Genomic DNA, 14,720 nt, shown 5'->3' on the forward strand with positions numbered 1-14,720 from the left:
ATGAAATAATGAATTAACAAGTTTCCACATAGAAAGTTTAACAACATTGCCTTCTAAAATGTAATTCCATTTCCATTGATTATGTGGAATAATATACTGGAGAACACCTCAATAGCAACCACGTCACATACATTTGTTTATATCAGTCTGGAATGATATGTATATATATATATTATTTTTTTAATTAATGTCATGTCCTCCCCATTTGATGTCCTTCCTCCGCAAAGAGAGTGAGAGAAAGAGAGGGAGAGATCATCAGTATCGTTGAATTGAGGGGAACATTGCATAAGCACTTTAGTTTTATGACGTTTATAGTACACGTGGTTACCACAATGCAGAAGCCACAGTGGAAGTAGTAAGAGATGATGAAATGAAATCAACAAAAACAAGAATAGCTCAGGTAAGTTGTTTTGTCGACTTGTGTTGCCACAACACATGAGTGCAGTCCATTTTAAAGCTGCTGGTCCTTGGGGCTGTCTGGGCAGGAAGCTGACTGGCAGGATTTCAAACTTACCAACGGAATATCAGCCATGCCGCTGCTTGTGTAGTGTCCTTCTTCGCTCCCAAATTGCTTCCTGTCACCAAAATGCTCTGACTGCCCGTTCTCCTTTTTCCAGGTTCTAGTCAAGGTATGTCCATTGAGGAGTTTTTCCTTGGGGCCCCACTCTCTTTGTGATCCAAAACTGGACACGGGTGATTTGTGCTGCTGGTAGGATGCCAAAGTTGGGGGCATCCAGCAGTTGTCTGAATGTCCCAGGACCAGGCATTCTTGTGTGCACATCTCTGATGCCTCCATGAGGCCACGTGGTCCGAGGGGGCCATCTGAGAGGAAAACACAAAAGAAAAACAAATCAGTATTCTGTATTTGAAGAAAAAAAAAGTGTTTTCCTGTTAATGCCATGGGTGACAGAATGGAAGCTGAATCACCGTTTGAGACTTTTGCGCTTATAGTAATACCAGCTGAATCTCCACACCAAATATTATACACAAATATGTCAAGAAGGTCCATAAAGGGACAGTTGGATGATTTCAGTGTCATGAAATTAAAGCCCATCAAAAGTGTAGATGTACCTGAACAGAAATTGGAAGCTAGGCCCTCCTAACTGAAAAAACTCTGTTCTCTGTTCTCTCTGATCTCAAAAATCTATAGATAATTAGACAAAATACTAGTTACAGTACAAAGTTTTTTCCCTCAATAATGAAGCGGTTGTAGCAACAAAAGTAAACAAGCCATCTCAAAAATCCAGTAGCCTCGCTTGGATAGTACCAAAAACGATCCAGAGAATGTGGAGCCTACATTAAGTATAAATTAAGAATGCGCCTGAGCAGAAATGATCACAGAGTAAAACTTTATATACTGGCAAACCCTGTTGCTTCCCAATCATTTGAAAAGATGACAAAAATATCAATAAGATCATATCACGGGATATGTCTCTCTATCTCATTTCTACCTTGGAAAAACCCCTCTGATGAACACGTGAGTTGTGTTTGTTTGTTTTTTTTTTTTTTATCTATTTTATAGAAAGGCATGCAGAATGGAAGAAATTGTCCCCCCAATTGAAGATGGGCTTTTCTCCTTGTGATTGTTTTCTATTTTCTAAAGAAGCAACACATTTATTGTGTTGTATGTCAGACACACAAATAATAGTATATGTATTCATCTTTTTTATATTTTAAAGAAAACAAATATAAGTTATTTGTTCTTCTTTGTTGGTTTCTTTGACACACAACAGATGGGTTGATGCTTGGGTGACAGTGTATCTACGGTGTATTTTCAAACTCATGTGTAGGTTTTTTTTTTTAATTCTTATTAAATTTAAATGTGCATTGACAGTTTAATGAAGGCAAAGCATTCTACCAGTACTGGATTCTAGACGATGGAACTATTGAACTACTCTGTTATATGTTGTTTGCAACACTGTGTGGTGGTAGTGATTCTCTACTTTGCATTGCACTAATTTACGGGACTGTAAGAACATTTTTTATTTTTTTTTGGTCACATCAGAGCAGTCTTCCCTCGCTTTATCAGGGTGACTATCTATGCATGGCATGCATATATGCATACATGCATTAATTGCATCACATATTTTATTTACCACAGTATATCGTTTCATGTAGTATTATTGGCTATAGTGAATGTGTGGTGAGGGTTTTCCAAAGGACTGTTACGACCAACTCAAGTAGGAATAAGTGCGAGCCAGGAGGAAACAGACCAAAAAAGTTGAAAAGGGAATCATTGGCCTCATTTGGCATTGCCAAATGAAAATAATCCTTGACAGCTCCATTGCATCCACAAACCAACAGAAAGTGAAAATATGGATCCAAAAATAGCATGCAACTATTGGATTCTTCTCCATCCGGGACGAACCCTAATGTGTTGCTTGCAGATCAACACATTTTAGCACTTTTGTGCCACCACTAGTTCAGTACCTGTGTCGGTCATGTGACTTTTTCTTAAAATGGTATGCGCACCGACTCGGGTTTTCTTTAGTGAACTGATGTCCCGGTCCGGAGTTCCCGGACCCATCATTAATGACAAAAGCTTAAGCCAATAAACAATCAATCATCTGTATGTCCTCATACGCTTACTTTCACATCATGCAAGAGGTCAGACATGCTTTGAAATAACCAGTAACTAAAGTGTAGAATGTGAGGATGATATATGTCACTACTTGGCATATTTTGTCTATTTCAGGATTAGTCTTCAAAGAAGGGATTGATGTGGTTGCCTTCCTGATGGAAAAAAAGATCCACATTTCAATTGTTTTTTTATTGTTAATTTGCCCTTTTTATTGAGTTTCAAGTAGCACAACATGCACTTTTGCAGCACTTGCTTGTACTTGCATTTGGTTTTATCTCCTCCTGAAAGAGTTCTTTAGCTCCTCTCACCCCCCTTATGGAAACCAACATGGGACTGTGTGTCACAGAAGGCAGACCAGAATCAGATCCAACTTGTGGTAGGTATAACTAGGCCAGACATACTGCACATCAATCAAAACCTTTATTTAACTAGAAAATAACACCCATTGCAATGGAGGTCCTTTTTCAAGGGTGAGCTGGGCAAGAAGGTGGGGGAGGGGGGAAATGGTCATTATCACAAGAAATTGTGGTAATCCAAAATATTTTTGATGGGACTTTTTATTCGGTCAGTCATGTGCAGACTAAGTGAATACATGTGTTTTGAATCTTTGACAAGAGCAACAACGGCTAACAATCAAATGTGTGAGACCTACACATAGAATTTTACATGTGATGGTGCCTGACGAGCAATTGACTTATTGTACTGTATGGAAACGTGGAGCCCATCATAATAAAAGGTATAATTGGCACTCACAAATTCCAAGCAAGACACAAATTATCATTGTTGTACTGTATGAATAACCACAGAAAGCACTAATCAATGGCACCCATGAGAAAGCAAGATGAATTCCTTAAATGAGATGGTAGACAAATGAGTACACATCAGGGGAGCTATTAGGGAAGAGAGATGGAAGGGGAAAGAAGTGTGTGTATGTACATGGTGTTCAGTGTCGAGCAGGATGGCTTAGAAAATGTGCATTGTGCAAAGTGTAATAATCTTTGCTGTTCTCAAACTCTAACCTGAGGAGAATTGACACTGACACAATGTTTCTTTAACTGTGTGCTATAGTCATTTTGGTTAATCAGTACAAAAAAAAAAATACCATGTTTGTGACTGAAAACAAATAATGTAGTTTTTGTCAAGAACCTTAACATATAGGTGATGATAAATAGGAACATTCAGGTGTGGGAAATGGGGTACACGTACCACATCAGTGGGCTTAAATACTTAAGTTTTTAAGTCATTTTCTCAAAAGACCTAGAAGAAGAATATTGTGGATATGGTCATCCATCCTTCCATTGATCCATCCATCCATCATCCATCCATCCATCCATCATCCATCCATCCATCCATCCTTTTTCCTGGACATATTCTAGCTGTCATCAGGCAGAAACAGAGGTACACCCTGAACTGGTTTCCAACCAATAGCAGGGCACATAAAGACAGACAACAGTCACACTCACAAGCACACCTCGGGGCAATTTAGAGAGCCCAATTAATGTTGCATGGTTTTGGGATGAGAGAAAGCCTAATCAGGTACTGGGAGAACAGGCAGGACTGAACTGAAGCCTATGTTGCATCACCCTGTCGCCTTGTGAATATGTATATAGAGTAAAACAAACAACTGCTCAATACCAAACATTGCATGTATGAAACAATTATCAATCAGCTCAAATAATCAAAATCAAAACAATTAAATTATAACGTCAGACACCGATTCATTTTTTTTTACACGTAGTAATTATATCATGTAGAGTATCCACATTAAAAAGGTCTAATAGCTCTTCTATGAAATGATTATACTACCAATTCCATGAAGTGTCACTTTACTTGATACTTCATGAAGTCCAACTATTCATGCTTTTATTCCTTTGAGGCCTTGGCATTTTAAATCCGTACAATCACAGGATGCCTACATAGACCAAAACAAATCCTCCCTTTGTTTGATCTTTGGAGATGACCTTACTAAAGAATCAGAGATCTCCGACGCTTATCACCAGCTGGCTTATTTGATTATCTTGGGGCCAAGAATATTACCTTAACTTGTCTCGTTTGCAATACAATTTTTTTGACCTATCTGATCACAGTAAGGATGTTATCTGTCGCTATTGCGGTATAGCTAAACAGACAGAAAGACTTTAATCTTGCTAACAAACACAAATAGAATTACATTACACAGAAAAAAAGCAAATAGTCAATAGCTTCTGTTTGGTACAAAGCCTCGGGAGTGCTTTAAATAACACTGTAGCTCAGGTGTTGAGAAATGCAAGGAATCCAGAACCATGTCAGAAGGCTTGACTTTTGCTTACAGCACTGTGCAAATGCTGCAGATGTCCACACAGATGGATAACATAAAAACAAAGAAAACCATTAGATTTCGTCCCGATCCAAAGTTGTGAGGAGGCTGCTCTGATGAATTCTGCAGAAACAATTGAATGAATGTTAGCCAAGAGCAACACAGTTGTTTAAAGATGGACACTCCTGGTGAACCGCATTCACATAGTCTCTCATGGCCCTCCCACTCAGCACAACAGAGGTTATAGAAGAGGAGAGCAGGTTATTTAAAGGAGTATTCTTGTTTTTGTCTGTTGGCTATTGTTAATGAGATAGTGTTTGGGTAATTAATTGGATGCAGTCCATCAGTACGGATGTGTTATGTGTATCCCAACAACCTACAGCTTTCACAATGGCAGGAGTAACAGGTGGGGAAGGAGTAAACGTGAGTGCGGGAGCTCCAGTGTCCATAGGGCTTGTTTATTTTTCCATGCTGTTAAGCATGCCCAGATGTTGTTCTCTGGGAATGAATAGAGCTCTGTTTTGGTGGCAGACGGCTTTCCCCAGCTGCTGTTCAAATGCCCGCAAGGTATAAGATTTTTATCTTTAAATGTACCCTGTTTAATTTGTGACTATTTAATTTGCTGTGACAAAACAATAAATACTGAATATGAATCACCAATACATGTATGCATAAAGCTAGGCAACTGACACTAAATATGTGGTAAACGCAGCCTCTAGCATCTATTCTATATACATCACACTAAGCTCCGAAATAGTGCAAAGTAGCGCAGGAATGTCTCCAAGTCATGCGGCTTCACTTCTAAATAAGACCTGTGATCTAAGGTAAAAACTATCTCAGGTTGGATAAATATGATTGCGAACATAACATATCAACACATTGACTGCATCCTCTGGAGAATAGTAGTCCAACTGATGGATCCTTTCTAGTGTTTCCTTTGAGGCCATGAAGCGGCTTCTTTTGAGAAGAGATGAAAAGCAACTAAGAGAAACATGGAAAAAAAACCTGAGAATGGAAGTGAGGGGTGATTAGAGAGACACAATATATAAGTGCAGCAAGCAAGTTGGAAGAGGGCAAAAAAGCAAAAGTGAATTATCATGAAGTGAACAGCATTCACGTTTTCACAATTCTGATGAGATTTTGATTGTAACAGATATGCACAAAATTAGACTTCCCTGTACTTCTTGTTTCACTTGAAATACACAGTACAAGATCTAAATAATAATTCATGAAATACCTGCCGGTTGATGGATGTGTGCATGTGTGTGTATTTCTGGGACTGGGATGTCACCTCACCTACGAACTGGAACACCAAATGCATTAAAAAACGGAATGGAAAAAAAATAAACTTCTTCTAAAACCTAACATTCAATTTATTTACAAGTGTGGAAGCATCATTTGGAAAATGTACACATCTGCTATTTAATTTCAAAACTCAAATACAGAAATAACTTGGAATATTAACTGTAAGTCCTGGCATTAACATGGCTTGTTTCCATGAGCATATAAAGATCATGCACGTGATGTCACCATTTTCACAGCTCCATATTGGTGGTCAAACAAAGGAGCTCGGCAGTGCAGGAGTTGTTGAACCCGTAGCAGATCTTTCAAATTGCCCGAGACCTGTTGTGCTGTTGGTTGTCACGATAGACGAGACAGTTCTTCAAAGATATCATTCTATTGAATACCAGGTGAAAAGACCAGAAAAGACCAATGGATTTTGGTAATTAAAGGGGATGGATGGTGCCCAACGAAATATACATGCCTGTGTAGCGATCACTTCATTTCAGGTAGGAATTATTCTTCTCGATCTTGAATTATCAAAAAGTATTTATAATCCCAAATTGAAATTCATTTGAGAACAATGCATGTTTAAACAAAATAAACCGTCTGTCACAGAGAGGTTTACGGAGGTTAACGTGTCACCGCCATATGCTTCCATGTACGAAGGAGATGACTCCTAATTTTTTTTTTCTTCCAATCTCAGTTAATGCTGCGAGTTTGTTTAAAACCACGGGTCATTTATTTAAATATTGGTATTTGTATTGATAAAATCTGAGTGGGTCCATCTCTATGTGGGATGTATTCCTGATTGAGAACAAATCCAGCAACGAAGTATTTGTATGCATCCAGACTTTTACACGCTTTCAAAATCTTCTGTGTAAATCTCGATGACTTAATCACCAGAAACATGTGTAGATCCAGTTGTCCAAGACAAGTGGAAGCCAATTAACAGTCAAATTTCTTATCGGTGAAAACATTGACTTTGGCACTAAAGAGGGATCCTCTATGCCAAGTGTCCACGTACCTTCATTTATTATCACCTTCTAAATGTTTAAACCCTATTGGACAAAACTCTGGGTGTCGTGCTATCAGACATATTTTCGTTTTGTCTCAATGGAATTAACTTTGTTTGACTGGCAATATGGCAACGTAAACAAAAATCACGTGATTTTATGATGTAGGTGCTCAATCTCTGGCCTCTTGTCCACCCTTCCTCATATTTACAGTATGTAAGTGGTGCTAAAGCTATGACAGCCAAGGTAATCAGAGAGAGAGGCAGGAGAGTACTTGGTGTGTATTTTGGTAGGAAAGGGGAGAAGGAGACTTGGTGGTGGAACCCCAAAATAAAGGGAGTCATACAAGAAAAGAGATTAGCGAAGAAGAAGTGGGACACTGAGAGGACTGAGGAGAGGCGAAATGAGTACATCGAGATGTGACGTAGGGCAAAGGTAGAGGTGGCAAAGGCTAAACAAGAGGCATATGAAGACATGTACACCAGGTTGGACACTAAAGAAGGAGAAAATGATCTCTACAGGTTGGCCAGACAGAGGGATAGAGATGGGAAGGATGTGCAGCAAGTAAAGGTGATTAAGGATAGAGATGGAAATGTGTTGACTGGTGCCGGTAGTGTGCTAAATAGATGGAAAGAATACTTTGAGAAGTTGATGAAAGAAGAAAATGAGAGAGAAGGAAGAGTTGAAGAGGCAAGAGTGAAGGACCAGGAAGTGGAAATAATTAGTAAGGGGGAAGTCAGAAAGGCACTACAGAGGATGAAAAATGGAAAGGCAGTTGGTCCTGATGACATACCAGTGGAAGTATGGAAGCAATTAGGAGAGATGGCTGTGGAGTTTTTGACCAACTTATTCAACAGAATACTAGCGGGTGAAAAGATGCCTGAAGAATGGAGGAAAAGTGTTCTAGTTCCCATTTTTAAAAACAAAGGTGATGTTCAGAGCTGTAGGAATTATACAGGAATAAAGTTGATGAGCCACACAATGAAGTTATGGGAAATAGTAGTGGAGGCTAGACTCAGAACAGAAGTATCTGCAAGCAACAGTATTGTTTCATGCCTAGAAAGAGTACCACAGATGCATTATTTGCCTTGAGGATGCTAGTGGAAAAGTACAGAGAAGGTCAGAAGGAGCTACATTGTGTCTTTGTGGATCTAGAGAAAGCCTATGACAGAGTACCAAGAGAGGAACTGTGGTACTGCATGCGTAAGTTTTGTGTGGCAGAGAAGTATGTTAAAATAGTACAGGACATGTATGATGGCAGCAGAACAATGGTGAGGTGTGCCTTAGGTGTGACAGAAGAATTTAAGGTGGAGGTGGGACTGCATCACGTTTCAGCTCTGACCCCCTTCCTGTTTGCAGTGGTAATGGATAGACTGACAGATGAGGTTAGACCGGAATCCTCTTGGACCATGATGTTCGCAGATGATATTGTGATATGCTGTGAAAGCAGGGACCATGCAGAGGAACAATTAGAAAGATGTAGACATGCACTGGAAAGGAGAAGAATAAAGATTAACCAAAGTAAAATAGAATATATGTGCGTGAATGAGAAAGGTGGAGGGGGAAGAGTGAGGCTACAGGGAGAAAAGATAGCGAGGGTGGAGGACTTCAAATATTTAGGGTCAACAATCCAGAGCAATGGTAGGTGTGGTAAGGAAGTGAAGAAACGGGTCCAAGCAGGTTGGAACAGCTAGCGGAAGGTGTCTGGTGTGTTATGTGACAGAAGAGTCTCTGCGAGGATGAAGGGCAAAGTTTACAAAACAGTGGTGAGGCCGGCCATGATGTACGGATTAGAGACAGTGGCACTGAAGAAACAACAGGAAGCAGAACTGGAGGTGGCAGAAATGAAGATGTTGAGGTTCTCGCTCGGAGTGAGCAGGTTGGATAGGATTAGAAATGAGCTCATTATAGGGACAGCCAAAGTTGGATGTTTTGGAGACAAGGTTTGAGAGAGCAGACTTCGATGGTTTGGACATGTTCAGAGACGAGAGAGTGACTATATTGGTGGAAGGGTACTGAGGATGGAGCTGCCAGGCAAAAGAGCAAGAGGAAGACCAAAGAGAAGGTTTATGGATGTGGTGAGGGAAGACATGAGGGCAGTTGGGGTTAGAGAGGAAGATGCAGAAGATAGGCTAAGATGGAAAAAGACAGGACAAGCCGAAAGGAAAAGAAGAAGTGGTGCTAAAGTACAGTACTGAGTAACTGAGTAAGAGTACTGCAATGATGTCCAAAGTTGTTTTGGTCATTTCTCCTGTTCAAATCCCCAACCACAATTTTGGGAAGAAACTTTAGCCTTCCTTGGATCCACTACTAATGACTAACGAGTGTGCAGGGTGCCATTTCAAATTTACAGCAGCGTAACACAGCGGCCATTCCAGAAGACTTTGACCTTTAATGCTTATTATTTTGTCTGAACAAAATAATTTAATTTGCGATACAGGGTCATGGTATGGCAAGATGTTTTCTAAACTCTTATTTAACTGATTATTTCCTTTCATATCGTAACAGTTGTTATGGGACGTAAGAATGACTTTCTTTCTTTATCACAATTCTGTGCAGTCTTTACTATATACTGTACAGTATTTTACCAACTTCCCAACAAAATATGAACCTTTTAAATGATGACAGTAAGTCTGTGACAGTGAAAGAAGAGTGCATAAGCCAGATCTTTTTTTTCTTCTCCATCTTCTCAAATGGAGGTCTGCTGCCTGACTTGTAATTTAACTGACTCTGGGGGAGAAATTGAGCAAAAAAAGGGATAAGTGACAGTTTAGACTGTGCAGCCCATGCATTTTTAGGCAACAATGTATCCTCTATATAGCATATCTTGCCAATTATTTGTTAGGCATTTAAACAAGATCACAATTCGCTGCTGTTTCGGCTTGGAGCAAGAGGGAACAGAACGTGAAGATGTGCTGTCTTGCCCGAGGGGATCAGCAAAGGGAGTGATGAGAATTCAATCAGGAGGACATCTTCCACCCCAATGTTTGTTCAATCAACACCTCCCCATTCATTCTTAGTCTGTACACTGGTTTATCAGCAACAACTCAAATTCTGGGGGAAAATAAGATGGGACATTGCCCATATTGCCCACCAAAATATTTAACAAGCCAGCAAGGACTGCTTCTGAAATGTCAGAGGACCAAAAGAATCATCATCCTTTTACTTTAATATTTTGGCACATTAATGAAAAGGATTTGGATGACTAAAATTTCCTTGCGATAACCAAGAGGTTTTATGGAAGACAAGGTGTGGGTGTTCTTTGACCTGGATGCCTTTTTTATTCTCGCACTTTTCCGGAAGGTCGCTCACTGATGCCTGTTTCACATCTGTCAGTCACAGTCTCTGCAATGGACTAACTGCTCTTTTTTAGAGCACTTGTGGAAGTTTTTGTCTGGAAGTGGTGCAGCTCAAAACAGATGTGAACCGTGTTCTCTCATGGCCAGTCATTTTCACCATAATGGATGATGCTCCTTTCTTGTTCACAGTTTGAATCAGGGAAGGTTCAATGTTAAAGTCATTTCATCCATATTTATGATGTTCTCTGGTCTGATGGAATCCTTGGCTATTTTTGTCGCAAAGAATTTCCTGACGTTTGCAACCTTTTTTCTTGGAGTCGGAAGAGAGTTTCTGACAAATAGTTCTCCTTGCCATGATGGACAGACCTTTTCGTCTCATGAAATGAAAACACCACAAAGGTCCATCTTGAAAACCTTCAACACACTATAGGATGGCAATTTTTTTTAGCTATCTACTCGGTGGATACACCTCAGCCATCTGCTCTCTCTGTCTTCACCCAGTGCTCAAGAACGTTTTCAAGTTTGGGCCATCTGCTCTTATGACCTTTTAAAGCCTTTGTTGTCTTTTGGCACTGTATTAGTGCTTCACGGGGCCGTCTCCAACGCCTCACAATCGATTTGTTAATGAGAAGCTTCCATGCTGCAGCCCAATTTCCCTCCTGGATGGACAGATCAATGGCTTTTAACTTAAAAGCTGCATCATAGGCTTTTCTACTTGCATTCTCTGTGATGATGCTATGATAGATAAAAATATCTTGCATTTGTGCGTGTCCTGCTGTGTTTTGCTTCTAGCATGCCATAAACGAGCATTGTCTTCTTTGTCGTCTTTTTATACAGGCTTGAGGGAGCTTCGTCTTCTTCTAGATGCCTGGAGGTAGATTTGTCTTCTTCTACATGCCTGGAGGTAGGGTCGTCTTCTTCTTCGCACACCAGATGTCTTTATGCATGCTGGAGGTGCAGTGTTCTTCTTCTACGGACTGCATTACATCCAGACAAGTTTTGGTTGTTTGTCTATTGATAGCTGCTACCAATATATATATATATATATATATACATATATATATATATATATATATATATACATATATATATATATATATATTTAGCCACATCATAAACTAGGCCACAGGTTTAATAAGTAGCACTTTGTAGGCTGGAAAATACGGGAGTAAGGCATTAGAAAGAATGAAATATTCAGAGGCAGTTGGTCCTGCTGACATTCACGTAAAGGTATAGAAGCATCTAGGAGAGGTGGCAATGGATTTTAGCATGTTGTTTAACATAATTACAGTGGGTGAGAAGATGCCTGGTGAATTGAAGAAAGGTGTGCTGGTAACCAGGGTGATTTGCAGAGCTGGGGGGAGTACAGAGAATAAAATTTATTTATGTTAGAATGGAGGAATTAAGTTATGGGAAAGCTTAGTGGATGGTAGAATCAAGACAGAAGTGAGTATTTACGAGTACCACTATTTCATGCCTTGAAATGATAACAAGAAGAAGCCTCATGGAGCATTGAACCATTTCAACCAATTGGTTTGCGAAAGGGTTCATTTCTTGAAGCTTCATGTATACATGATACCACCTGCTGGCCCTATGTATGATTACAGGTAGCTGTACCTTCATGCATGACTGTGATCTGTTTTGGCTCTTGGAAATGACTACATACCCCAAAAAATGTATGAACAAACAAACATAAATTGACAAAGCGTTAGATAAAGTATAAAAAGAAAATATTTAGAAAGGTTCCTGTCCATAAATGCTTCTGTGATATGGCTAGTTACATCATGTTTTAACGTCACCTAGCATGGGTTTAGGCAGGCAAAGGAAAGGAAACTGCTTGTGGAACAAGAAGAGGGCACTGAGGAGGCGTTCTTGTATGACTTAGACAATGATGTACAGAGGACATTTTTATTGATTTTTATCTTCTCTCTAAACTCTACAAACTAACATTCACCAAACTCTCCAAACTATCAAAAACCATTTCAGACTTTGACTACACTAAATGACTACAACTCTCCACAAAACCCACATTTTAATGTCAGTGTCTGAGTGCTTTATATTGCTGTCAAACATCACACCAAATTCTGAAACACTTCCCGAATCCATCATGTAGTACAGCCGGAGAGCAGCTGGGGAGCGAGGCTTGTGGGCAGCTGTTCAGATCATCATGTGCCACCGTGGGGGTACCAGGTTTAAGACCCCGACTGGACCATCCCCAAGACTAACGGCATTAGTGTCCTTGACCAAAACACTGAAATCCTGAACCACTCCCCGGGCCGCTGCCCCCTGCTCCAGTGTGTTCCACTAAAATGTTTGTGTGTTAACTCCAATGGGTAAAATGCAGATAACAAATTTCACTTGCAAGCATGCCTGTTCATGATAATAAAGATGGTGCTTCTTCTTCTTGTTTTTCTTGTTCTTCTTCTTCTTCTTCTATCACCATTTCCCGCCTCTCCACCAAATTAATTATGTCTTGATAGGTGCCTTGCAAAAACTCCCACTCATTACTCTGCACATACATCGAAGCCACACTGTGTCATTGTGGCTGTAGAGACAGGATCTGACAGAGTTCCCAGAGAGGAACTGATATACTGCATGCGGAGGTCTGGAGTAACAGAGAAGTATGTTAGAATAATATAGGTCATGTACCAGAGCAGCAGCAGTTTGTTGTATGTGTGACAGAAGAGTTTAAGGTTAGGTGCAGGTGGGTATGCATCAGGTATCATCACTGAGCCCCTTCCATTTTGCAGTGACAATGAGTCAGCTGAAAGATGATCTTAGATTGGAATGCTCATGGACTGTATTTTTCACAGGTGACATTGTGATCTGCAGTGAAAGCAGGGAGGTGGTGGAGGAACAATTAGAAATATAGAGGCATGCTATGGAAAGAAGAGGAATGAAGATGACGCAAAGCAAGACAGAATATGAATGAATGAGAAGGGTGGAGGGGAGACTGTGAGGGTACAAGGAGAACAGTTAGCAAGGGTGGAGGACTTTAAATATTTGGGGTCAGCAATAGAGATCAATGGTGAGTGTTGTATAGGAAGTGAAGGAGACGGTCCAAGCAGGTTGGAATAGGTGGAGAAAGGTGTCAAGTGTGTTATGATGCTATGGTGAAGGGGAAAAAGTATAAAATCGTGAGGCCGCCCATGATGAATTAGAAACAGTGGCATGAAAGAGACAACAGGAAGCAGAGCTGGAGGTGGGGAAAATTGAAATGTTGAGATTCATTGTAGGAGCGACCAGCTCCGGTCCAGAAGCGACTGGAATTTGGATAGGAACACAAAGTAAGCCGTTTCGAGTGACTTTCCCCAGAAACACAACATTCCAGATGAGCTCGCAAGACCACCAGACTCACCATGATTTTTGTCGGGCCACCATCGTGGAGGAGGGAGAGGAAGCAAAAGTGGGGGCATCTGTCCGGATGTATGCTCAGGCTAAAGAACAACCTAACGCTAAAGTTGTGGTCTCTCTATTGCTAAATGTCATAAATGAGTAGCACCGGGGGCCACCCTGAAGGTATTCTCATTATAACCGGAGACCTTAACTGGACTAACTGTACTGTACTCCCAAAGTTCCATCAGCATGTTAAATATTCAACAAGGTGTGGAAACACTTTAGACCAAATATACTCCAACATAAAGCACAGCTATAAACACCCAACATCCTTCCCCATATTGGTGAGTCAGACCACATATGCCTACTGCTCATCCTTTCATACATCCCCCTTAGATGCAGATCTAGGGCTATCACAAAGACTTTTAAGAACCTGGTCAGAGACTGCACTCAGTGAACTCCAGGACTGCTTTAAACAAACAGACTGGGACCCTTTTGCACACCAGGAACTGGACAGATACACTAGAACTGCACTTGAATATATCAAGTTATGGATGGAAACTGTTCGCATGGGGAAAAACATCAGGGTTTTTCCCAATCAGAAACCCTGAATGACCAGCCAGGTCCGTTCACTCTGAAGCCCAATCCACAAAAATGGCATCATCGTCAAATGCGTTGACGATACAACAGTGGTCAGTCTGATCTCAAAGGGAGAAGAGGATCCTTACAGAGAGGAGATCCAGAAGCTCATAACATTTTCACAGACATTAATCTGACACTGAACACTATAAAAACAAATTAGATCATTGTGGACTTCAGGAGGAACAGAACTGAACCAGCTCCACTCTTCATCAACAGCGAGTATGTGGAAAGTCCACACATACAGTCTCCTGGAGGTTTTGATTTATGAG

General features: G+C 40.4%; 1 protein-coding gene across 1 annotated transcript in view; it reads right to left on the reverse strand.

Moving 5' to 3' along the window:
• Nucleotides 1-451: 451 nt before the first annotated feature.
• Nucleotides 452-14,720, reverse strand: part of LOC133498371 (protocadherin-9) — a 258,441-nt gene continuing 244,172 nt past the window's right edge. Inside the window, exon 5 of the mRNA XM_061815105.1 lies at nt 452-822. Within this exon, the coding sequence (XP_061671089.1) occupies nt 452-822 (371 nt within the window). The remainder of the gene's footprint in view (nt 823-14,720) is intronic.

Source organism: Syngnathoides biaculeatus, chromosome 3, assembly GCF_019802595.1.
Source record: "Syngnathoides biaculeatus isolate LvHL_M chromosome 3, ASM1980259v1, whole genome shotgun sequence".
Lineage (NCBI taxonomy): Eukaryota > Metazoa > Chordata > Actinopteri > Syngnathiformes > Syngnathidae > Syngnathoides > Syngnathoides biaculeatus.